Source organism: Aulonocara stuartgranti (assembly GCF_965226115.1).
Source record: "Aulonocara stuartgranti genome assembly, chromosome: 8".
NCBI classification, from domain to species: domain Eukaryota; kingdom Metazoa; phylum Chordata; class Actinopteri; order Cichliformes; family Cichlidae; genus Aulonocara; species Aulonocara stuartgranti.
In genome coordinates, this window is record NC_138959.1 from 1,356,791 (window position 1) to 1,382,500 (window position 25,710).

At 44.5% G+C, this 25,710-nt stretch overlaps 1 protein-coding gene across 11 annotated transcripts in view; it reads right to left on the reverse strand.

Annotated features, from left to right (window-relative positions):
- ebf3a (EBF transcription factor 3a) overlaps nucleotides 1–25,710 on the reverse strand; it is a 281,532-nt gene that overhangs the window by 11,128 nt on the left and 244,694 nt on the right. For 9 of the 11 annotated variants that reach the window (XM_082544667.1, XM_082544664.1, XM_082544669.1 and 6 more), the window contains 5 exons: nucleotides 23,797–23,878; nucleotides 19,112–19,229; nucleotides 17,034–17,167; nucleotides 16,805–16,931; nucleotides 12,705–12,793 (listed from right to left, as the gene is read on the reverse strand). In XM_082544667.1, the coding sequence (XP_082400793.1) occupies nucleotides 12,705–12,793; nucleotides 16,805–16,931; nucleotides 17,034–17,167; nucleotides 19,112–19,229; nucleotides 23,797–23,878 (550 nt within the window). The remainder of the gene's footprint in view (nucleotides 1–12,704; nucleotides 12,794–16,804; nucleotides 16,932–17,033; nucleotides 17,168–19,111; nucleotides 19,230–23,796; nucleotides 23,879–25,710) is intronic. The other 2 variants (XM_082544660.1, XM_082544668.1) reach the window with 1 other exon arrangement.

Consider the following 25,710-nt stretch of genomic DNA (forward strand, 5'->3'; position numbering starts at 1 on the left):
TTGGTGACAGTGAGAAGGAAAAACTCCCTTTTAACAGGAAGAAACCTGTGAAAATCCTCACAGTGTTACTGGAGGCCAAGGTAATGCCATCCAGAGTAAGAATCTGGTTAGATACCATATTTCTACGATTTTCAGGGCCGAGTACAATAACCTCAGTTTGATCTGAATTAAGAAGCAGAAAGTTAGCGGCCATCCAGGTCTTTATGTCTTTAAGACATTCCTGCAGTTTAACTCATTGGTGTGTGTTATCTGGCTTCATGGACAGATAGAGCTGGGTGTCATCTGCATAGAGAATGCATGCAGTGCAGAGATCAGTAACAATCACAGCTTGTAAACATCAGCAGGGGTCCCTCTGTTTCTGTGTGTTTGTACCTGAACTGGAAGATTTAAACAGTGTTTATGTTAATCAGAGCTCAGTTACACCTCACAGAGCACACACACACACACACACACACACACACACACACACACACACACACACACACACACACTGGGCCTCTTAAAAACTGAAGCATTTCACTTCAATGAGCAGTTTTAACACTAAAACTGCTCATTGAGCCCAATAAACCGCTGCCACTGTGTGTGTGCATGCATGTTTGTGTGTGCGTGTGTGTGTGCATGCATGTTTGTGTGTGCGTGTGTGTGTGTGTTCGTGTGCGTGTAATCAGGCAGTGACAGAACAATGCTTCATTTAGTCTTTATCTTAATTAAACACACTCTCAGTTAATCTGCTGCTTTCCATTACAAACTTCTTCAGGAGGCTTTTCAATTAACCCCGCCCCCTTCATCCTCTTCATCGCCTCTTCCTCCTCTCCTCCATCCCTGCGTCCGTCCACTCTGCTTTTCTCCATGCTCTGTTCATTCTATCCCTCCTTCTAATTGTTGCCCATCAATCACTCCTTCTTTTTCTCTTTACCCTGCATGCATTTTCTCTCTTTTCTCTTCTTCTCTTTCCTCTAATCCTCCTTTGTTCTCACTTCTTCTCCATTTTTCTCCTTTTTCTTGTTTTCCCCCCCTCATCCTTCCTCTCTTGCTCCCTTTCTCTCTCCGCTGTCCTTTCACCGTTACAAATATCATTTCTTGGATCACAAATAAATGTTATGAACTGTGATTTACGGCCAGTTTTACACACTGTGACTGTCAGGTTACTGCCAGCCCAGCTCTGTGTGTGTGTGCTACGCACACCGTGAGAGGGGAAGTCATTTCTGTGAAGGAGCTTTCAGCCTCCGATCATCTTTAATCTGCTCATTTATGCAGAGCAACGTTCCAGTGTGTCGACACACTCACACACACACACACACTGTGTTTATAGAGACAAATGAAAGCCTCATTATTACAAGTGTTTCGCTGTTACGCCGTCACATGACGAGCACCTCTCTGCACACACATGAACGAGGTTAGAGCTGGAGGGCGGGATGTCATCACCGAGGAGGAAACCAATTATTCTTTTAACTCAACACACACACACACACACACACACACACACACACACACACACGCACACACACACACACACGCACACACACACACACACACACACACACACACACACACACACACACACACAGACGAACTGATCCTGTCTTTAAGCTCCAGCAGCAGGAGATGAACTTTAATATCTGAAACATGATGAATAATTACACTGAGATGAAAAAGTCTGAATAAATAAGATCACAAAGGATCAAATCAAATCCTCCCTGTGATCACGACAGCCTCCATCCGCACAAACTAAAGAGTGGAGCCCGTCATTATAAATTAACCCTGAAAACACCCACCTAACCTTCTGAATAAAAGAGTTATTTTTTTCTGTGTTTACCAGTCTGAGTAAATGAGGTAAACAGCAGGTGGAGCTCACTGTTCATGCAGACAAAGAATGAAAACTGTCGAAGCTCCAAACTTTCTTTTATCTGCATGACTGATGAGAAAAGTCAGAGCGACACCTGCGTGACTGGCCGGGCGTCTTTTCAGGTGAAGAACCTATGGCGCTGCGAGTCTTTTCACCGAGATTCATGAACAAATGTAGAAACTGTAAAAACTAACACTGAGCTCGCTGCTGTACAAGAAAGAAAATAATGGTGTGGCTTTTTGGCCTTCATCAGCTGCTTTGGCAGTAAAGCTGACCGAGCTTCGAAGAAGCTTCAAACGGACTGAAGCTCTGACACAGTGATTAAACTTGACTTACACGCTGCTCCCCGACTCATCACAGAAACAAATCAGCGAGTCACAGCGGCGAACTAGACTGACATGCATCGATTAGATTGAGATGGACCCCCGGCTGACCTGTGCCACGTGGTCACACAGAAGAAACTCTGGCAATCGGCTGGTCATCTCCTGAAAGTGAAATGCAATCGATGAGCAACCGCAGAATTTTCTGGGCTGTGGATCCACATCACACCACACACAGGTGATGATGTCACAGGTTTCATTTCTCAGAAGCTTCAGTGTCACATGATTCATGTAAACCATCAATCACTCGCTGCTCCACTTTGACTTCTGCCATCATTTGCAGGGTTCACTCAGTATTTTCCAAATATTGCAGTTGGCTCCCTTTAGCCCAGGGGCGTTCTAGCCCATCTTTGGGGGTGCTGAAGCCACCCCAAAATGAATCAGAGCACCCAAAGATTTCTTACTTTTTTTTGACAATATTTGCTGTTTGTGTAACACGCTACTAAAAATATAAAAACCATACAGTACTTGGTTGGTACGTAATATTTTAACAACAAAAGTATAGATAACCCCCCCTTCCATAATGGATTGTTCCAGCTCTCCCCTGCTCTGGCTCTAGCGCCCTTTCTGCCAGAGCTGAGACGCAGCGGAGCGGAGGTGTGAGTGCCTGGCTTAAAACAGGACATGTTAGATGCATTTAGCCTTCAGTTACTCTTTATATAGTTGGTAGGAGTCAGACCATGTTTCTTTTTGACTGAAAAACATTACACCAGGTAACCTGCAGTGTTGAAAACGTGTTTTCCGACGATGTTTGCTGCCCTACAATCCATCCTGCTCTGTAGTAAAATCAGCGATATTTGACAGTCCTGTTGCTAACATTGAAATGTATCCAGCCTATTTAAAATCTAAAACTTAAAATTATCCGTAGCCTGCTGTTGTTACCACTGTCCTGTTTGAAATGGAAGGAGAGAAGCTGCTTATTTTGTCATATGTGCCGATATTAAACCCAAGGTACTAAGTAGCTAACTAACTGAATGCCCATAAACCTTATAACTCCTGTTGTGTGTGTGTGTGTGTGTGTGTGTGTGTGTGTGTGTGTGTGTGTGTGTGTGTGTGTGTGTGTGTGTGTGTGTGTGTGTGTGTGTACAGATAGACAGCCAGGTTCATAAGGGATATGAGGAAATTTTTTTTTTAAAAAGGAGCCACATTCAGGTAAAAGTGGGTTGAAACATTTTGAGCCTCTTTAACAACATCCCAACATAACATTATCATTGATCGGGGAGATTATAATTAATGATATATTTTTATGTGGTTCAGCCACAGCTCTACTGAAACCTCAGCCAGTAACAGGTCGGCCAACTTTTGGACCGTCCAGTTGTCTGTATGACTGCTGCAGTACGTGCATCACATGTGCTCACTATCAGAAAGAGCCAAACAGCCCTGGTGGAGTGAGGAGCTGTAAAGAGAAGCAGATGCTCTGTTTCTACAAATGTTTTAAGCTTGTTTCAAAGATTCTGTACTGCAGCTTTAAATGTTTTCCAAAAGCACACACACACTTATCAGTGTTTCTCACACTTTTTACAGTGTGGACCACCTGAGAAAATGTCAAGCTCTCCTAAGGACCACTATGAAAGCATGAAACTCATAAATCTTACAACACAAAATTATTATTATTAAATTAGTAAAATTAGCATCTTTTGCAGTAAAGATTTTTTCATACATTGTATACATTCTACCACAGGCAAAGCTGCCTCCATATTTATAGTTTTTATTAATATTTGGTAATAATTTATTTGTAATAATTTATTCTGTGGCGGGAGTGTTTTTTATGTATCTGTATTATATTATACAAACACATTAAAAGTGAACCTCTGTCCAAAAAATGCACTCAGTTTACTTCTTACTCACTATGAGCATCATTCATCATTCTCCCAGTAATTAAGGTTAGGATATGTATTTTTTTTATTCCAATCCATTCTTCTTTTGCAGCATTTAATAACCTTTATCACTTCTCCAACTCCAACCCCCGGCGCATGTGGCAAGGACTCCAGACCATCACAGACTACAGGACCACCAAACCCTCCCCCGCATCCTCTGATGTCTCCTTCCTCAACGAGCTCAACAACTTTTATGCTCGTTTTGAGCGAGGGAACCCCACAACCACAACCAAAGCAGACGTGACGCCAGACCACCAACCTCTGACTCTCTCCCCCACCGATGTAGGAGCGGTGCTGAGCAGGATCAATGTCCACAAGGCTGCAGGTCCTGATGGCATCCCCGGGCGTGTTCTCAGAGCATGCTCTGGGGAGCTTGCAGGAGTGCTAACAGACATATAAAACCTGTCCTTGGCCCACGCTGTGGTACCGGCCTGCTTCAAATCCACCTCCATCGTCCCGATACCCAAAAACTCCAACCCATCTTGCCTCAATGATTACCGCCCAGTAGCACTCACCCCCATCATCACTAAGTGCTTAGAGCAGCTGGTCCTAGCACACTTCAAATCCTGTCTCCCCCCCACCCTGGACCCCCACCAATTCGCATACCACCAGAACAGGAGCACAGAGGATGCAGTCTCCATCGCACTGCACTCTGTCCTCTCACACCTGGACAACAACAACACCTACGCCAGAATGCTGTTTATAGACTTCAGTTCAGCGTTCAATACAATCCACCCCTCACAACTCATCAGGAAACTGACAGACCTGGGCATCAGTTCCCTCATCTGCAAATGGTTACTGGACTTCCTGACCAACCGCCCCCAACATGTCCGGCTGGATAACCACTGCTCATCTACCATCACAATGAACACCGGTGTACCACAAGGCTGTGTGATGAGCCCTTTCCTCTACTCCCTCTTCACCCACGACTGCAGACCTGCTGATGGTTCCAACACCATCATTAAGTTTGCAGATGACACCACGGTGATTGGCCTCATCAGTGACAACGATGAGGCCGCCTACAGGGAGGAGGTGGATCGTCTGGCTGAGTGGTGCGACACAAACAACCTGCTGCTTAACACCGAGAAGACCAAGGAGCTCATCGTGGACTACAGGAGGAATGCTGACCCACATCCACCCATCCACATTAAGGGGACGGCTGTGGAGCGTGTGAGCAGCTTCAAGTTCCTGGGAGTCCACATCTCCGAGGATCTCACCTGGACGACCAACTGCTCCAAGCTGGTCAAGAAGGCTCACCAGCGCCTCTTCTTCTTGAGGACTCTGAGGAAGAACCACCTGTCCTCAGACATCCTGGTGAACTTCTATCGCTGCACCATCGAGAGCATCCTGACCAACTGTATAACAGTCTGGTACGGGAACTGCTCTGCCTCGGACCGGAAGGCGTTGCAGAGGGTCGTGAAAACTGCCCAGCGCATCGCCGGAGCACCACTTCCTGCCATAAAAGACATCTACAGGAAGCGGTGTCTGAAAAGGGCTGGGAAAATCATCAGAGACCCCAGTCACCCATCACATGGACTCTTCACCCTCCTGCCCTCTGGGAGGCGCTACAGGAGCCTCCGGACTAAGACCACCAGGTACCGGAACAGCTTCTTCCCCACAGCTGTCAGACTCCTGAACTCTGCCTCCTGACATCTGACCCACGTTAAACTCATGGACTGAACATACACACCCCCACAATGGACAACTGTACCCTCAAACACACAATAATAACATGGACTGAACCACCACTCACAACCACCAGCACTTTATATACAGTGGGGCAAAAAAGTATTTAGTCAGCCACCGATTGTGCAAGTTCCCCCACCTAAAATGATGACAGAGGTCAGTAATTTGCACCAGAGGTACACTTCAACTGTGAGAGACAGAATGTGAAAAAAAATCCATGAATCCACATGGTAGGATTTGTAAAGAATTTATTCGTGAATCAGGGTGGAAAATAAGTATTTGGTCAATAACAAAAATACAACTCAATACTTTGTAACATAACCTTTGTTGGCAATAACAGAGCTCAAACGTTTACTATAGGTCTTTACCAGGTTTGCACACACAGTAGCTGGTATTTTGGCCCATTCCTCCATGCAGATCTTCTCGAGAGCAGTGATGTTTTGGGGCTGTCGCCGAGCAACACGGACTTTCAACTCCCGCTACAGATTTTCTATGGGGTTGAGGTCTGGAGACTGGCTAGGCCACTCCAGGACTTTCAAATGCTTCTTACGGAGCCACTCCTTTGTTGCCCGGGCGGTGTGTTTTGGATCATTGTCATGTTGGAAGACCCAGCCTCGTTTCATCTTCAAAGTTCTCACTGATGGAAGGAGGTTTTGGCTCAAAATCTCACGATACATGGCCCCATTCATTCTGTCCTTAACACGGATCAGTCGTCCTGTCCCCTTGGCAGAAAAACAGCCCCATAGCATGATGTTTCCACCCCCATGCTTCACAGTAGGTATGGTGTTCTTGGGATGCAACTCAGTATTCTTCTTCCTCCAAACACGACGAGTTGAGTTTATACCAAAAAGTTCTACTTTGGTTTCATCTGACCACATGACATTCTCCCAATCCTCTGCTGTATCATCCATGTGCTCTCTGGCAAACTTCAGACGGGCCTGGACATGCACTGGCTTCAGCAGCGGAACACGTCTGGCACTGCGGGATTTGATTCCCTGCCGTTGTAGTGTGTTACTGATGGTGACCTTTGTTACTTTGGTCCCAGCTCTCTGCAGGTCATTCACCAGGTCCCCCCGTGTGGTTCTGGGATCTTTGCTCACCGTTCTCATGATCATTTTGACCCCACGGGATGAGATCTTGCGTGGAGCCCCAGATCGAGGGAGATTATCAGTGGTCTTGTATGTCTTCCATTTTCTGATGATTGCTCCCACAGTTGATTTTTTCACACCAAGCTGCTTGCCTATTGTAGATTCACTCTTCCCAGTCTGGTGCAGGTCTACAATACTTTTCCTGGTGTCCTTCGAAAGCTCTTTGGTCTTGGCCATGGCGGAGTTTGGAGTCTGACTGTTTGAGGCTGTGGACAGGTGTCTTTTATACAGATGATAAGTTCAAACAGGTGCCATTCATACAGGTAACGAGTGGGGGACAGAAAAGCTTCTTACAGAAGACGTTACAGGTCTGTGAGAGCCAGAGATTTTCCATGTTTGAGGTGACCAAATACTTATTTTCCACCCTGATTTACGGATAAATTCTTTACAAATCCTACCATGTGGATTCATGGATTTTTTTTTCACATTCTGTCTCTCACAGTTGAAGTGTACCTCTGGTGCACATTACTGACCTCTGTCATCATTTTAAGTGGGGGAACTTGCACAATCGGTGGCTGACTAAATACTTTTTTGCCCCACTGTAGCCTCTGTAGAAACTATCTACACCCTCACTTATCTTAACTGCACTACTGTATAGCTCTGTAATAATCATTCTGTACATATGATAATTTTTAATCCTACAACTGTTTACAACTTGCATAGTTCCCATTTCTGTATAGCTGTATATCTCAGATTCTGTAAAGTTATTTATTTCATATTCTGTATAGTTTTTCATATTTATATCCTGTACATAGCTTGTACTCACTACAGCCTGTACATACTTATAGTTAGAGAATATTCACAACATACTTCATACCGTGTACATTATAACATACCATAATAGACCCATTTCTGTAATATACTCACATATCTATATTATTGCTAATATATATTGTAATATATCTATATCACTAAAGCACTTCTGGATGGATGCAAACTGCATTTCGTTGCCTTGTACCTGTGCATGTCCAATGACAATAAAGTTGAATTCTATTCTATTCTATTTGATGGTTTTGTTACAGACTTTTCAAAAAAGTGTTTTTCTTTTCTTTCACAAATGTGGGATTAAATTGTGTTAAAATGTACAAAACAGTGAAGTCATGTTTTGTGACGAGGACCCAGGCTCAGAGAGACTTGATGAATTTAAGAATCTTAAGATTTAATAAAGAAATTTACAGACTTGCAAAGAGATGGTAAAATTATGATGACTGATAACGGAGACGAAGACAGCAGACGACGAGGACAGGGAGGAACAGGGGTTTAAATGCACCAAGGAGACAGTCAGAGAGACAACTGGAAAACTGGAGACATTTAAGGATGACAGAGTAAAGTTTATCTTGCCTGGCTGGGCAGCTCTCTGGGTGCTCAGCACCACCAAAGCTCTGATCCTAGAATTGCCTCGCTTTAGCCTACAAACCGGATTCACGGCTTCCACAAACCGAGCCGTGGATCTGTTCCCTACAAACAAACACGTGTCTCTGTGATTACTGCAGCCGCAACACAAACTAACCCCAAAATCTGACGAGTAGGAAAACAGAGAAAAGCAAAACTCTTTGAGTTCCTTTACTTCAAACCGCTCTCACAACCTTCCTTCTCACTGAGGACTTCCACACAGAAGGCTTTTACAGAAACATCAGATAATCCTGGATGAGCCCCATTTTTCAGCCTGAAAGTGCAGAGAGCCCTGACCTCTGTAGACACTAAATAATAACAGCAGCGTATTTCAGCGACAAACGAGTGATGTTAGCAGCGCACAGGGATGTTGGTCAAAACTCTGTAACCCTCAGAAGCAGCTGAAGCTGAGTGGAGCTCATTCAGGGAGGTTTCCCACTGAGACGGGGTTTCTGAAAGCTTAACCAAACATCTGGATCCACCTTCTGATCCACATCCAGGAATTAATTGGCTCCTCAGGTCAGCGGTCCCCAACCTTTTTTTGCGCTACGGACCGGTTTATGTCGGACAATATTTTCACGGACTGGCCTTTAAGGTGTCGCGGATAAATACAACAAAGTAAAACCAGTACCGGTACCAAAAAAACACGATTTATTCAAAACACACAGGAAAAGACCCAGGGAAACCGAGTTAATGATAAAAATGATAACAAAAAACAACGCTAAAAACCAACTATCACACCCCAGCCTCAACTCGCAGCCCGGTACCAAACGACTCACGGACCAGTACTGGTCTATGGCCCGGGGGTTGGGGACCGCTGCCTTAGGTCATCGTCTTCTTCTCCGCCATGTTTCATAAAAATCACCATTGTAGTCTTTTACCAACAGATGGTACTGTAAACAAATTGATCCTAAACACTTTCAAACATCTGAAACATACACCGGTGGAGTCAGACTCTTTCTTGGCAGATGGTGGACACGATCAGCTCAGGATAACAGTGGCCAGTCTATTGTGACGAAGGTGAGGGTGAAGGTGTAGCTGTTAGTTTACTGATTGATCTACCCTCAGCTATGACCACAAGGAGCAGAAATGAGCTTCATCTGCTGGAGGCTGAACCTTTAGAGATGAGTGAGGAGCTCATTCATCAGAGGCTGAGGATGGAGCCACCACTGGTTTGACATCTGGCCACATACAGCTGGGAGGGTCAGACCCAGGACATGCTGGCTTTGTCCCCACCAGAGGAGTTGGTGGCAGAAGGAGATCTGGCCATCTCTGTTGGCCTGCTGCCCCTGAGACGTGGACCCAGATAAGTAGCATTAAGCAGATGTTAATGTGTTAGAGTTCTCTACTCCAACCAACTCCATCAAAAGGAAAACTGAAGGCTGTCACTGAGCGTGAGCAGATTAACCACAATCTGACCCCAGAAATAGATTCTGCAGCACCAACACGAGGGCTAAATGCACACCCCCACAAACTGAACATCTGCAGGGATTCTTCACCCACATCTGGATGAAAACATCCCAAACACGGACATTTAGATTTCACATGAAAACAGCTCAGAGTTTATTATGCAGGACAGAAACAGAAACAAGACGACAGAGGAGTTATTTTTTATAAATCAGATAAGAGAAAGGCTGAAAAGTGTGCGTGTGTGTGTGTGTGTGTGTGTGTGTGTGTGTGTGTGTGCGTGTGTGTGTGTGTGTGTGTGTGTGTGTGTCTGTGTGTGTGTGTCTGTGTGTGTGTGTGTATAAAGCCCATTGGCAAACAGGGAGGTTGAAACAGTCAAATCAGGTAATCAGCGAGTGCAGCCATGTGGCAAGAAAGGAGATTGGCATACACACACACACACACACACACACACACACACACACACACACACACACACACACAGGAAAGAGCATTAAATTCTACAGACACACAGGCACACACATACAAGTGCGTGTCTGTGTGTGTCTGTGACGGACAGCTAATGATGATGAATGCAGGGTCACTTGATCACCATGGAAACAGCTTTAACACTGAGGTTAGTGTGAACTGTCCTCAGTAATCCGGACTAACAGAGTGATCTCTCCTTCAAGCTGTGTGTTTCCTGTGTGTGTGTGTGTGAACTCCTGGCTCGTGCACATGCCTGTCACTGGGTTTGTGTGTTTCCGACCTCAACGTGTTTCGTGGCGTCCGTGCTGGGATGACTGACGGCAGCTGCCGCACATACCAACACTTTAAAGTTTAATCTTTGGCGTCGCTATGGCACCAAACCCAAACACCGTCCTTCTGTAGGGTCAGAAGCAGGTGTCACTCTCAGAAAATGTCTCTGTACTTTCTCACCTGCTCACATGTTTGATGAGGACACAGAGGAAGTAGCTTTGCTTTCTGAAACCGACTGAATGGGACAGCGGCTTCTCTCAGCCCGCCATCTTTAGCCTCCACCTCAAAAACACAGAGCAAACTGACCTCCTACTGCTTCAAAGCTCAACAGGAAACTTCCTGGGAGCTGTTCACATACTTGTGAGCACACTTTGAACAGGTGTATCAAACAAAACTACAGTACAATCAACCAATCACAGGCTTCAGTGAGACTATCAGCAAACTTCTCTTTCATTCAGCACCAAATCACAGCAGCAGTCGCCTCCAGGTGCTTTATATTGTAGGGTAAAGACTCTACGATCATACAGAGAAACCCAACAATCATATGACCCCCTATGAGCAAGCACTTGGTGACAGCGGGAAGGAAGAAACCACCAGCAGAATACATCTGCACGTTTGACCACACATTCGATTTCTGTTCTTCATACTTAGTAGTTTAGTATCGCATGTCCTTCAGCCGGGCATGTGGCGGCTTCAGCGCCTACAGAGAGGGTTGGGTCGCGGGCCCTTTTTATAACTGCTTTTAAATCATTGTAACTTTGTCGCAGGTATATTTGTGTATCGAGGTAGCACCAAGTGTTCACAAGGCACCGCTGTTTGAACACACACAGGGAGATCAGCTCTGCCTCGGTGTTACCGTGTGTGCTTCGCCAGAACATGGTCCAGGTTTGCGACACAGGGGACCTGTGTTGACCTGTGTGATGTCATGAGTGCACAACCCGTCACACGTAAGCCCGACTCAGACGTCGCAGTCAGCCCCCCGAAACAGTCGGGATTATTTCCAGTTATTAGCGTTTCTGTGGTCAACAGTCACTCGGCTGCACGCTGAGCACAAGGCAGCGTGGGTAATTGAATAAAACCATTACAGATGAATTATTAAAGATGTGGTTTTCATTATGGAGCTAACAGCATGTCAGCTCACATCAGAGCAGCTGGAGGCTGAAAGCACACTAGAGAAATTCTCTTTCAACTACTGCAAGGTTGTTCATTAAACGAGGGGGTGAATAGAAGTGTCGGATAATTTCCATCAGCATCCTGCTTCTGGTCCAAATCTGGAGGATCCAGATTAGGCCTGATATATATAAACATCTTATCCTGGTTCCTCTAAACTGGACAGCTAATCCAGGATCAGGACAGCCTGACGATCCCAAACCTGCTTTACGAGTCATTATTGAAACACACACACACTGAACTGTTGACCTGAAGCAGCACAGCAGAGTTTTTAAATGTCCACCCTAAAGGGAAAACTGATTCCGTCTCTTTGCTTTGATTGTTTGAACCCATCAAATCTAAAATGGGTAAAAGATGTGAAAGTGTGAGCTTAAAAAGAAAAACTTTGGCCTCCACCGATGAGAAATGTGGGATGATTTTCAGAGTCTGATCGAAAACCTGTGAACTGGAAACTAAACAACATCCTCACAACAACGAACAGGAGTGGTAGCATAAAAGGAGAACATCATGGAAGCAGCTTCCTTCTTCAACAGACAAGCGCAGGACTCTTTGCTGGTTCTGACTGGAGCCAGCAGACTGTCCTCCAGATTCATTCACCCTGAGGGCGTTGGATCATGTTAACCTTTGCACCACTTTTCACCCCCCCCCCCCCGGGTGATAATTAACCCACAGAAGGGGAATGTGAAGGTTCCTGCTTCATTACAGATCGTTCACTGTCCAGCTGAATTTACCGTCAGCCTTTTCTCTGGAGCATCACACGTGTGGTAACGCGGTTCATGTGAACCAAATTCAGCCAAACCAGGACAAATGTGAAAGCTTTGAACAGATACTGGTGTCCAAACTACAGGTTTGATGAAAACTGTGTGTGTGTTAGAAGCTGCCAGTCGGTCTGAGTGGACACACAAAAACAAGTTAAACAGCAGAATCGGTGGATGCAGCTGATGATTATCAGGACTCTGAGCAGCCAACCAGAACGCAGACTGATGGAAAAAACACAGCGACAATAATCACTTATTCTGTGTGTTTGTATAAAACGATTGTGTGTCTGAGCGCGTCCTACCTTCGGCAGTCTCTCCGGGTCTCCAGGGTGGCGGGGGATGACCTTCTGTAACCTCTGGAAGCCGTAATCGATGGTAGGCTCATTCAACGCTGAGGAGGGAGCAGGTCTTTTCATTAGACACCTCACAACATTAATATCGTCACATTTGTTCACTAGTTAAACTTTTTAAAGCCCAAAAACGTGAAACTGTCAGCTGCTCAGACTGCCGTGGATAAGACGTGAGACACTCCTCTCGCATTACTCGCAGATTACATGTGAGCATTTTAGATTATTTCTGGATTAAACATGTAAGTCGTGCACAGAGAGAACAAAGGAAAAAATAAATGTCAATGAAAATACTCCAGAAAGTTTACGGGCCGATTGGATTAGAACGTCTGTACTGACCGACGGGAGGAAACACACGGAGGCGTCGTTGTCACGCTGATGGGACACCACACACTTCAGTTTGAACCGATAATTTATGCTGCTCTTTGTCAGGTGTAATAACTGCAGCCGTGCACATCGCGGCGAATCTGCAACCCTCAGACACGCCGAATCCATCAGACTTGTTCATTTTTTGTTTTCCCCTCCCCTCCTCTCTCCTCTAACATCATTTACAGTTTAAACTGGTTGGGAGGTGATAAATCAGAGCGTCAGTGAACGCAGCCGAGCACAGCCAGGACTCAGAGTGTGTGTGTGTGAAGTGCATGAATCATAATCCCGTCTTGGTTCAGCTGCATTTAACAAGCTTTAGACCGACTCTCCTATACATCAAACTGTGTGTGTGTTTGTGTGTGTGTGTGTTCAGTCCTTGAAGGCTCACAGGGCGTGACAGGCAGCAGTTATAAGAGTGTGTTAGCTCTCCAGATGTCTGTGTTATCTATAGTTGTGCGAGTGGCTGTGACCTTGTGTTGTTGACTGTTACACACTTTACTGTCACCTGTGTTTCTTCCACCTGCAGTCGGTCCGATTCCTCCTGGATCAAACCTGAATGCATCCTCGCTGCGTCTTTAAGGACACGTGTCCACATGCAATTTCAAACACACCCAGCAGAGCAGTAACACCTGATCATCAGGTAAAAGATGTCAGAGCAGAGTTACCACGATGAGAAGAAGAGACCACCTGAACCTGGCAGCGTTTTCCTCTTTAGCTGGCGGATCAGCGACTGTTCAGGACGCCACGTTTGGCATGCAGCGGGGCTGGTGGTGATGCTGTGTGGCTGTTTTTAATGACCTGTTATTGCGTGTTTGTGTTGACGTGACTGTTTTATTCTTATGTGTTGTATTTCATTCGTATGAGGCTTTTACCTTGACAACTATAGGTCACGTGACCATGACTCCACATTCAGCCCAGAGTCCCTGAGACACCTGAGCTGCTAAAAACGCTGATGTCACGAATGAATGATGCTCTTGATTCATGTTTTCTGTCTTTATTCATATCTTCATGTTTCACTGCAGTTTAATAAACTCTGGAACACCTGAACAAACCAGCTGTCACTAAAGTCTTTATCTGATTGGCTAATTGTCTGAAATCAAGCGCTCTAATCAGGCACACCGGCAGACAGTGAAACCATCCAATCGATAAGTTGTGATGGAGCGTCCCCGTGGTAACTGCTGAACTGATCTGCTGTTTATATTGGCTGCCAATAAAGATTTGATGGCTTTGAATTGATCGGACACGACACCGAGCGAGGATCTGTCAGTCCCGGCTATCTGAGGAGACGCTTCGGCTCCGCCCTCAGCGCTGAGTGAGTCGTCAGTAATCGTGCGCAGGCTGGCAGCGTTTTATGCTCCTGTCAGGTGTGTACACCTGTCAAACATCAGCACAGCTTTATTTGTTTTTGGTGCTTCTGTCTGCCTGACAGAGCTCATTCATTTGGATGAGGAGACGTTCATCTCGATGATAAACTGAACCTGAAGAAATGTTGGCACTGTTGCGGCTCAGCTGCACGAATGACGTGTTTTACTGTGAAACAACAGTCCTGATTTATTTTGTATGTATTCGTTGACTTTAATAAGTGAGTTTTACTGTCAGACAGTTCAGGCTGCAGTGTCTGCAGAACAGGACGTCGATTCAGATAAGACGAGAAGCTCGGAGCGATCGACACGTGTAGACTGAGGCGCTGCAATTCCCTCACACTCAGGTCTGACCAGCAGGGTTCGCTCTGTGTGTGTGTGTGTGTGTGTGTGTGTGTGTGTGTGTGTGTGTGTGTTAGACATCTTTGTGAGAGCAGAAAAGTAGCTTACTACTATACTTGTGGGGACCAACAGTCACTTATGGGGACAAAATACCTGTTTGAAGACATTTTTGAGGCTCAAAATGTGGTTTTAGTGTCAGGGTTACAGTTAGGATATGAAAACATGAAAACGTGTGTGTGTGTGTGTGTGTGTGTGTGTGTGTGTGTGTGTGTGTGTGTGTGTGTTAGTGTGTATGTGAGGGTGTTAAGGAAGTGAAAATCTGAAGGCCGGTCAGACAGGAGGCGTTGGAGCGATCAATACTTTGAGATCGATACTCATGGAAATTGCATGACTGCTGACGCCGTGTGTCTGCCTGAGCGCACACATTACCACAGAGAGAAACCATAACGAGCGGAGTGGTGTCGTTTATGTGCATCGGCGGGGTTTCCACCATTGATCTGCTCTACTTTACTCACGTACTTCACACGTACATCCAGCCGTGCATGTGATAAAGATAAGCTGTACTTCTATGTTCGTGTGTCATTGTTTTAAATGATTTCACCCACTGAGGACGGGTAATGTTAGGTAATCCCCCAACATTATGGTACTTGCTCCTTTAGTAAATACTCACATTATTCACGACATTCCTTTAACAGCTCAACGATTAGCTGGTTGCTTTTTGCACTACCATCTTATTTATTCATAATTTATTTATAATTTAAATACTTAAGAAAATTATTTTTTATAAATTGTACTCTGTGACATGAAAACCCTAATCTGATCGAATTTTATGGAAAAACTTCAGTCTGAGAAATATTAAATTTAAATGACATTTATTCAAGTTAAATATGATATTAGATCTTGTGCCAGCGCTTCTCATTTATGTGTTGATCTGCCTCATGCAGAAAAACTTGACTGAGACCTGCTACCTGAGGAGGAGGTCTGTATTATTCAACATCACTTCCTGTTTTCTTTCCCCCAGTGCAAAGCAGGCAGTGCAGGGTGGAGGTGGTGGATCCCTCTGATCTGCTGAGGTATGAAAGCAGCTGCTGTGTGAACATGTGACTCGCATAAGTGAGTGTCAGTGTGAGGTCATTAACGTAAAGGTCCAGAGATGTTTCGGGTTAATGGGATTTGAATGTGTATAATTACTGCAATGCAGCATGAACGGAGATAAAAGAAACATAAAGAGAGAGGAGAGGAGGATATAAGGACACATGGAGAGAAGAAATGTTCTCCAGTCTGACAACAAATAGAGAAAGAAAGCTGGAGCAGTATTAATGACAGATGTTACCTGCACCTGCAGCGGTTCAGATGTTTGACCATCAGAATTTATTTAAAACTTATTACTGACTCATGTGAGTGCTGTGTGAAGTCAGGGTTGTTTTGTGGTTAGACTGGCCCATCGTGGCAGACAGGCCTCTCCTCTGCCTGTTTCTAAGTCACTCCTGAGAACCACCTCTTGACCCTGACCTTTGACACCCCGTGAGATGTTGGTTTTAGTTGATTCTATGCTGTTTTATCTTGTTTTCTTGTTTAATATGGGGCTGTTTTAATTTCTATGTATTACGTGGTTTATTTATTTATTTTTGCTGTTTTCTTTTATTCTTTTTTTTTCACTTATTTTCTGTACAGCACTGTGCTGGCTATGTTAGAGTGCTTTATAAATAAAATTGGACTGGAAAAATAAAGCCAAAATTAGATGACCGCTAAATAATAAAAATAGAAAGTGTGAGACCACAGATCTTCCTTATTTAACTTATACATAAGCTTCATTTTCTTCTTCGTGATTTCTGCGTGTTTGAGTCTAAAAGAACATTCTTTAAGTCTGGAAATAAAGCTTTGTTTTAAAAAGGTGCCCAAATATCCCACCTGGTGCCTCCTGCTAGAGGACACTGGTAAAATGTGGTGTTATCCAATCAGATGATCAGGAGCTGTCCTTACCTGTATAGACGAAGCGTCCCGGCGCTCCTTTACAGAACTGTTTGGACTTGTAGGACAGCGTGACCTCGACGACTCCGGGGATGTGCCGGGGCGGAGTCTGGACTCGGATAGCGTGAGGGGTTATCAGCTGGAGAGAGAAATAATAAGAGTCATCGTTGTTGTATTGACACACACAATACACAATGTTTGCTATATCGATCAATTATCCAACTGATCACATGGGTATTACCTCGCTCCACACCAACATGGTGCCAAAGACGACCTGAAGGCCATCAAAGAAGTTGTCGCCAATGAGGATGACGGTGGCGCCGCCCGTCGTCCACCCCTCGCTGGGACTGATGGCTTTAATGCAGGGAGTGGCTGCTGGACGAGAGACACCAAGAGACACAGAGGGAGAGAGAGAGAGACAGAAGTGTTAGGGTCTCATTAACTGAAGCTGCAGTTCCTCTAGTGTCCAGCAGAGGTTCCAGCAGGGAATCACTGCCACAGAGCTCCATGTTAAAACGTTATAGCACAAATGAACCACAGATGCTCAGAAAACAGAGGCCTGGAGCCCTGATTGGCTTTTATTAGGAATCCCAGTGTGAGCCACAGCCAATCAGAGAAGAGAAACTACATTTCAACTCCTGAAAAGCAGCCTCCGCACACATTATTTCAACATCCTGCATCAAAACATCCACATTTTAAACCAGCGCTGCGGGCCTGTCTGTGAACACTCAGTCTCTTTCATGACCTCTCCGAGGGGTCCAGGCCCACAGGTTGAGAAACATTGAGCTACATTACTACAGAACTGAAGGTCACACACACACACGCACACATAATGTTAATTGGGTCGTGGCTTTTATCCGCTTTAGCTTAGTTCACTCCAATAACACACACACACACTCAGACAGACACACACAGACACACACATATTCAGCCGGTAATGACTACTTCTCTCTCGTCTTTCAAGTGCGGCTGCAGATTAATTATAAAGTGAAATGAAAGTACCGTGTGTGTGTGTGTGTGTGTGTGAGTGTGTGTGTGTGTGTGTGAGTGTGTGTGTGTGTGTGTGTGTGTGTGTGTGTGTGTGTGAGAGTGTGTGTGTGTGTGTGTGTGTGTGTGTGAGAGTGTGAGTGTGTGTGTGTGTGTGTGTGTGTGTGTGTGTGTGTGTGTGTGAGTGTGAGTGTGTGTGTGTGTGTGTGTGTGTGTGTGTGTGTGAGTGTGTGTGTGTGTGTGTGTGTGAGTGTGTGTGTGTGTGTGTGTGAGTGTGAGTGTGTGTGTGTGTGTGTGTGTGTGAGTGTGTGTGTGTGTGTGTGAGAGAGAGAGGTAGGGCAGCTAATCTCATCACTTGATGACTTGAAATGGCATTATAGCACCTGACCTCTCTTCTATTCGATGCGATTCTGTGAGCTGGCGTCAGGTGCAGACCTTCTGTGACGCTCCTGCGCTGTCGCTTCATGTTTTAGAAATAGAAAAATAAATCTGTTATAAAGTGACCCAAACGTTACTGACCATCACACCCTGAGAGTCACACACTGTGGCCGGGCTGTTCTGTCATCAGGGATGAGGGTGTGTTTGTAACACGCGTGCGTTTCACTCATCTGCAGTCGAGTCCACCTGGTCCTGAGTTTCCGCTGCATTCTCAGGAAACCGATCTAATATTTAAACACACGTCTGTTCGTAGAGCAACACAATGAGTGAACTCCGGCGGTGTTTTATTTTAGACGTGGAGAACATGGTGCATGGACGGCGACTTCCTGTGTGAGACGGTGGATCTGAGGTGGAGTGGGTGGCTGGGTGAACTCGCAGGTTTGAAAGCGTTCACGGCACGGAGGTAAGTGTGCAGAAATAACCGAGCGCAGAGCTGAAAATGAGCGAGAGCTCAAGCCCACGGGACATCCCCTCGCTTTGACTGGGAGGGGTGGTTTCCATGGTAACTGTCTTTAATTAGGAGGGCAATTAAAGAGGTTGAACGGCCCGCGAAAAGACACTCAGTCACACACATGCACGCATAGACACACACTGTCCTCTCTGGGGACCCTGAAGCGTCTGGTCTTCCTACCCACAATCCACTAGGCTGATTTCTCTGCAAAGAGCAAATTACACTCGTCTCTCTGCAACTGTCGGATCTCCTACACCAGTCAGACCAGTGACAGAGCTCTCAGTACAGGAGCTGACTGTGATCGGTGGACTCTGAAACTCTGACAGGAAGTTCTCCTTTGAGCACGCCCAGCCTGTCGCCATGTTTGGATGAAAGGTTGGCACTTGTTCATCAGCTCCACTATCTGAGTGAGGGGTGCAAAAAAGAGTTAAAAAGAAGCGTACCCTCAGACGGGTCCAGTCTCCGCGCCCGGCGGCCATGTTTGGAGTTGTTGTGCACGAACATGTTGTCGGAGACGGCGAGAACGTGACCATCCACATTCACCGTCGTTGACACAACCACCTGCAGAGACACAGCCAAAAACATTTAATCATGACAGCAGGAAAAGAACAGAAACACTGGTGATGTCACACTCAGTGTTGGGGAGTAACGGAGTACATGCACTGCCGTTACGTATTTAAAATACAAAATATGAGTAACTGTATTCAGTTATAGTTACATGTTAGGCTATGCTCTCTCTATTTTTGGTTTCCACGCTGGTGAAAACCCAAACAAAACACGCATTAAGAGGCTCAAATGCACGAGTCTCAATCTCACGGCTCATAATGACGTGAAGAAATGTTTTTGACGAGCCCAGCTGTGAGTAAGCTGTTAAGACTCGACTACGCTGTGTTCATGTTTTCCTCTGAAACAATAAGCTCCGTTGCAGCAGTCTTTCAACGCCTCTCTCTGTCTAAAACTTGACCCAGACAACAAAGTAAAGCTAGTTTTCAGCTACGAGCCCGACACGAACCCGGCGTATCAGCCAGAGGTCCCTTTACTACGGTTCGGAGCTGCGGACCTGTTTTATATACACGAGGAATAGTTTCTATACGAGATCGCTGCAAAAAGTGCAGCTTTACCTAATGTCCACCTACTGTTACTCATTATATTAAGATTTAAACATCTAGCTGGTGTTGGTGTGGAGAGTAACCTTCAGTAATAGTAATAAATCACACAGCAATAGGATGTAGTTGTAAACAGCATGATAATATATTAAGTAATCCAAAGTATTCAGAATACGTTACTCTCACTGAGTAACGTAATGAAATACGTTACAAAATACATTTTGGGGCATGTAATCTGTAATCTGTGGTGGAATACATTTTGAAAGTAACCTTCCCAACACTGGTCACACTGATGATGTCACCGTCAGACATTATTTCCTCTTTAATTAAAGGCTTCTAAAACAAAATTAAGATTTCATAATGAGGAGGCAACAAACTGTAAACTCTATGCTTTGATATTTCTTTGACCTCTGACCTGATGAAAGTTTGTGGAACACTCTAAACGAGCCGCAAACAGGATGAGTATAAAGTGTTTGAACACAGGAAATAAAATGATGTGACAAATGTAAAAAGGTTCATTGTCTGAATGAACCCGCCTTCTTTATGATGTCACTGCCAGGTGCCAGGTTGTGGCCATTCATCATCTGTGGCTGGTTGCAGTGGCGAGGTTGTTGCCGTTGATCCATGGCGACGGAGCAGAAGGTCACGCTGAGAGCGAGTAGAAGTGTCCTCTGTCGCCACAGTGGCTAACCAGCACATCCTTCACCCTGCTGTCACCACGACAACCACACACGAGTACACACCTGACTTCACCTGTCTCCGTCCTCCTCTCTCTCCTCCTGCAGCTCGCTTGGCCCGTCTCCCCCCTCCCCCTGCCCCGCTGCTTTAAGTGGACTTAACATCCTGTCAGCGTGGCCAGCGCGGCGTGGCGGCGAGTGTGTGTGTTACTGTGTGTGTGTGTGCGTGAAGCTGTGAGACAACGAGCAGACGGAGGAGAGAGGCAGTTTCCTCGAATGACACGTCTCCTCTCTTTCAGCAGCAGCGAAGCTTCGTGAGTAAAATCTGTGGCAGCTGGATAGTGTAGTGATAAGACCACACACCTTTGGAGTGGAAGCTGCAAGTTCGATTCTATCCCAGCATCCAGTCAAGGTCCTGGGTAGGCCCCCCGTGCCAAACACCAAGCCCTACGTCTGCAGCTCGGACATGACACATTTCTCCGTATGACTGTGTGTGTTATCAATAAAGCTTGTTTCTTTCTTCCTGAGTGAATATCACCTGCTCTGCAAGCTGATTGGCTGGTCAGGTGGACAGTAGGTGTAGGGCATCTCCTTCCTGTAAAAACACATCTGTGGGATGAAGCTGCAGAGCTTTCTGAGGCTTTGAAGCTTAAACATTAGCAGGCTTCTCAGACTCCTTGGATACCCTGTTACTACGATAACCTCACAGCAGCCATATTAGCAGTTCGCAGCTAAACCCACCTGTCAGTCGAAGAGGCCAAGTTATAAAACATCTTCCCCCCTGCAGCTGTTACGAGGGGGGAAATAATCTATAGAGACCAACCCAGAGGTTGTTTCTCAATATGCATACTTGCATGTACTCGTGTGTACTTGTCTGGGCTTGTTGAAGCCAAGTATCCCAGAATGCATTTCGTCTAAAACTGAAAATCAGAGAGACTTTATTAAGCCCAGAGGGAAAGTGGCAACAGTGGATGACCGTGGCAAAGACTCTAAGTAAAGTTTGAAATATTACTTTTTCTGTATCACAACTTTAAAGATGTTTAAAGATGTAGACGTGTAAAGTTAAATATCGTTTATCGAGACATTGCCCGTTTACAAAAGTGCTCCAACATTTTCAGAGATGTCAGCTGACCGGGAGGTCGAGGCTCGTGAGAAACGCCTGAATCACGGCACTCGCTTTCGCCACCCAGTGGAAATTAAGCATGAGATGAAATTCACTTTGATGATCCATGGTTCATGTTTGGCTTATTTCAGTGTTTTATTTGTTCCTGAGCAAGTTACTTTGATTAAAGTTCAGCTTTATAACTGCATCGTTGTATTTAACTTTAATGTCTCACTGGAGAGCTGCCAGTATATTTGGAAATCAATCTTTGGCCCGTCTTTATTCTCTGGTGTAAAAATGTGCTGACTCTGAATTAACACTAACAGATATTTTCATCCTGTTGTTCCAAACGCAGCATTCTCCTGGACTTCCTCGCGAACTTACGAGGTAGGAACTAGCGCGCTTGCTTACTGAGTAATGGCCGGTTTGTGTATCAGCCATGTACATGTACTGACTGACTGCTGCCTCTGCTGGATGCCAGAGGAACTGCAGGTTTGAAGCTCTTGGTCCCACAGACCGAGCTGGTGTAACCGACAACAGGCTGCTGGTGTTGTCTTGTTGTTTCTGGGTTCCTGTGATTGGCAGTGAACACCTGTACACCTGTGATATGGCAGGTGAACAGGTAACAGCGCGGTGAAGGAGACGCTATGTGAACCTGACATTTCTTAGGGTCTGTACTGACTTTCCTCCGAGCGACAGGTCGCAGAAGTTTGTTTTCTTTAATGGTGTCGCCGTTTTTTTCGTCAGCTGTTGGTGCTGCAGACATCGACGGACTCATCAACGTGTTGATGTGTTTGACGTAATGCAGCAACTTTTTAGAAACATGTTCATCACATAAATCGCATGCTGTCAGCTCATTCCATGTTTTCCTTACATAATAACATCAAAGTTTTTGTTTACTTTCTGCAGATTTGAAGGTATTCGTTTTTTTTTCAAATATGTGTTTATGTTTTATGGCTCCTCCTCTCTCCTCACACCTCCTGCTGGCTTCAGCTGCTCTTTTGGACCGTAACGGTACGATGGGTCTGATCAATAATGAGGATCAATCATGGGGCAACACAGAGGGTCACAGCAGCTTTACTGCCTCCTTTATATTTACTGAGATCGTGAATGAAACATTTTTATGCTGCTGTAAATCCAGAGCAGCATTTTGATCTTTTCTTTTACTGAGTGTCTGCACGGACACGCAGCTACGCTTTCAAACATACCAACATCAAATCAATATTATAACACACACAACATGCAAAGACCCCACACACACATAAGTATCGCTATAAAATAGTGGGAAAAGAAAATAATAATAATAATAATAATAATGAATAACTGCTATGACCGTCTGTCTTTTAGTGCAAGTATTTAGATTTCATGATTATTTTCTTTGTTCCCTGATTGCAAAGACTTTGAGGATCAATGTAATAAAAACACATCAATGACACATTCTACTGTGTGTTGGTTTAGTGCTCAGGGTGACGGCTCAGACCCTACAGTGTGGAGCACATTTCTACTACAGAAAGGTTTTATGATTTGATGCTCTGAAGCACCACTGATAAATGCAGCTTACGTGGGCTATTACGCCCTCACGTCTTTTAAAACTCTATTGTGGTAGCCGTGGTGATAAACATCTGCAGATACCCTCAACATCTGGAGCTTCTGATGCTTTCAGGCAGCTCCGGGTGGGAGATTTTGTTTGGTGGGGCTTCATGTTTGAGAAGCTTCTGGTTTCTTTCTCTTACCAGCATCAGACATGGACAGGCCGACTCTGATCCAGCAGCGATCATTAAGAACAAACTCTCATTCTCATGAACGAGTGTTCCTCTGCAACATCAGGTTCTTTGTTCTCCACCAGTTCTACTTATCAAAGGATTATTTATTTTTAAAGTTTCATTATTGATGAGTGAACGTCGAGTTATCCTGTCTGTACTGGCGTGATTGTGACTGACACTTACTACCATGTTACTGCTTTTGACAGGAAGCTTGAATTTAATCATTTAACACTTCATTCAGACACCAAACAGATGCTGAACACAAATAATTGGAAGGATGGACAGACAGACGTCTCTGATGACCTCTCATATTTTATCTCCAAAGCAATAAGCCTTGGGCTGCCCTGCTGCAATGCATTATGGGATCATCCACAGCCATGTCCTGCCCTTTAGGGAAATGAATTCATCTGTGTGTGTGTGTGTGTGTGTGTGTGTGTGTGTGTGTGTGTGTGTGTGTGTGTGTGTGTGTGTGTGCTTTACCTGAAATCGCCTCATGTCTCGTGGGTTTCCTGCATTTTTCAGGCAGTTCTGGTTACACTTCAGAAAAAACTTGAGGAAAAACCTGCAAACACACAGATGAGGTGTGATCAGGGCTGATTGCATATCTATTAACCAGTAATAGACACACACACACACGCTAAGATCAAACTGGATGATGTGCTGTACACAAATGTGAAGCTGGGAGGAGGAGTGCTCTACTGGAAACCATCTCACAGGTTAAGATCAAAAGGCTGGAGCTGTTTGGAGTGCACGCTGTTTGATCAACATTTTACTTCTACGTCAAACAATATTCAAGAGTAAATGATGTGATAGTGACGGGACTGGAAACCAAGCATCAGACATGCACGGGTAGCAGCGTCAGAGAGAGGGGAGCCACCCGAGCAGGAGCTACGCTCTTTGGAAGAGCAGGTGACGGCATCTTCAAAAGCAAGGGTATCGAAATGGACAGTAAAAATATTGAGGGATGCCATCCTCTCCCAAGGAAAAACAAAAATCAAATACCTGCCATTATCATACGTTTTGTAAATAGAAAACAGAAAAAAGAACTGCTCAAGCGAGGAAGAAAGCGTACAAATGTTTATTTAAACGAACACCTAATCAAGAAAAATGCAGACACTGCAAGACAAGCAAGGATATTAAGAAAACAGAAGAAAATACAGTGACCTTGGACGTCAGACTGTAAAATATTCATTGAGTTAAATGGAAGACCAGAGCAGGTTCTAGTCATCAAAGAGATGACACACCTACAAAGATAAAACTGATAAGTCAGAATGCAAAGCAGTGCTAAATATGATGGGACCGTCCAAGTGCACAACCAACGCAGATGTCTGACAGTTTTCAACTAACAACTCATAGATATTGACAATAGGACATTAATGTATGACAGCAACACAGATCCTGATTGTAATGTCTTTAACAATAAGACAAATGAATGCAATTATTACACAAACGAGCAATTTAAAAAGAAAATCAAGGTAGAACAGGGTATAACAATGGTTCACTTTAATAGTCAAAGCTTATATGCAAACTTTCAATCCATCAAAGAAAACATAACACAGTTTAAACAGCCATTCAAGGTGATGGGGTTAGGGTAGGCTTTATAACCCTCACCCATATCAGAGACCTGGATAACTCCTGAAAAAGAAGAAGACTTTAAAATAAATGGATATGAATTCCTTCATGTAGACAGGATCAACAAGAAAGGAGGTGGGGTGGCACTTTACATTGATAAAAACCTAAAGTACGAAAGAATGGGAAGAACGACGACTGTTATTGATAACAGTGTATGGAAAAAAGGAAAAACCTAATTGTCAGTTGTATTTACAGAACACCAGGATCTAAGATTGAGATATTCAAGGATAATATGGAGGACTTATTTACAAATATAAAGCAGAAAAGAGTGTTTATCTGTGGGGACTTAATATTGACTCATAATAAGAGTACAGCAGAATTTATTGACTCCATGTACAGCATCGGTTTATTTCCGCTGATAACAAGACCGACCAGAATAACATCTCACTGCACGACTCTATTAGATAATATATTTACAAATATAATAGAAGAAAATATAAAAAGTGGGCTATTAGTCAATGATATAAGTGACCATTTACCAGTCTTTGCATCTTATAATTGCCATTATAAAGTGAACAACGATGGACATAAGATTATTTACAAAAGAATAAGAACAGAGAAGACCTTAAATTGTCTTAGAAATGAACTTTTAAAGCAAGATTGGAATATTGTGTATGAACAAAAAGAAGTTAATAAAGCTTACGAAGGATTTTTAAGAACATTTAACACATTACTTGATAAAAACTGCCCAGTAATTGAAATCAACAGGAAACACAACTATGCAGGAAGACCATGGAGGACTAAAGGACTACAAAATGCCAG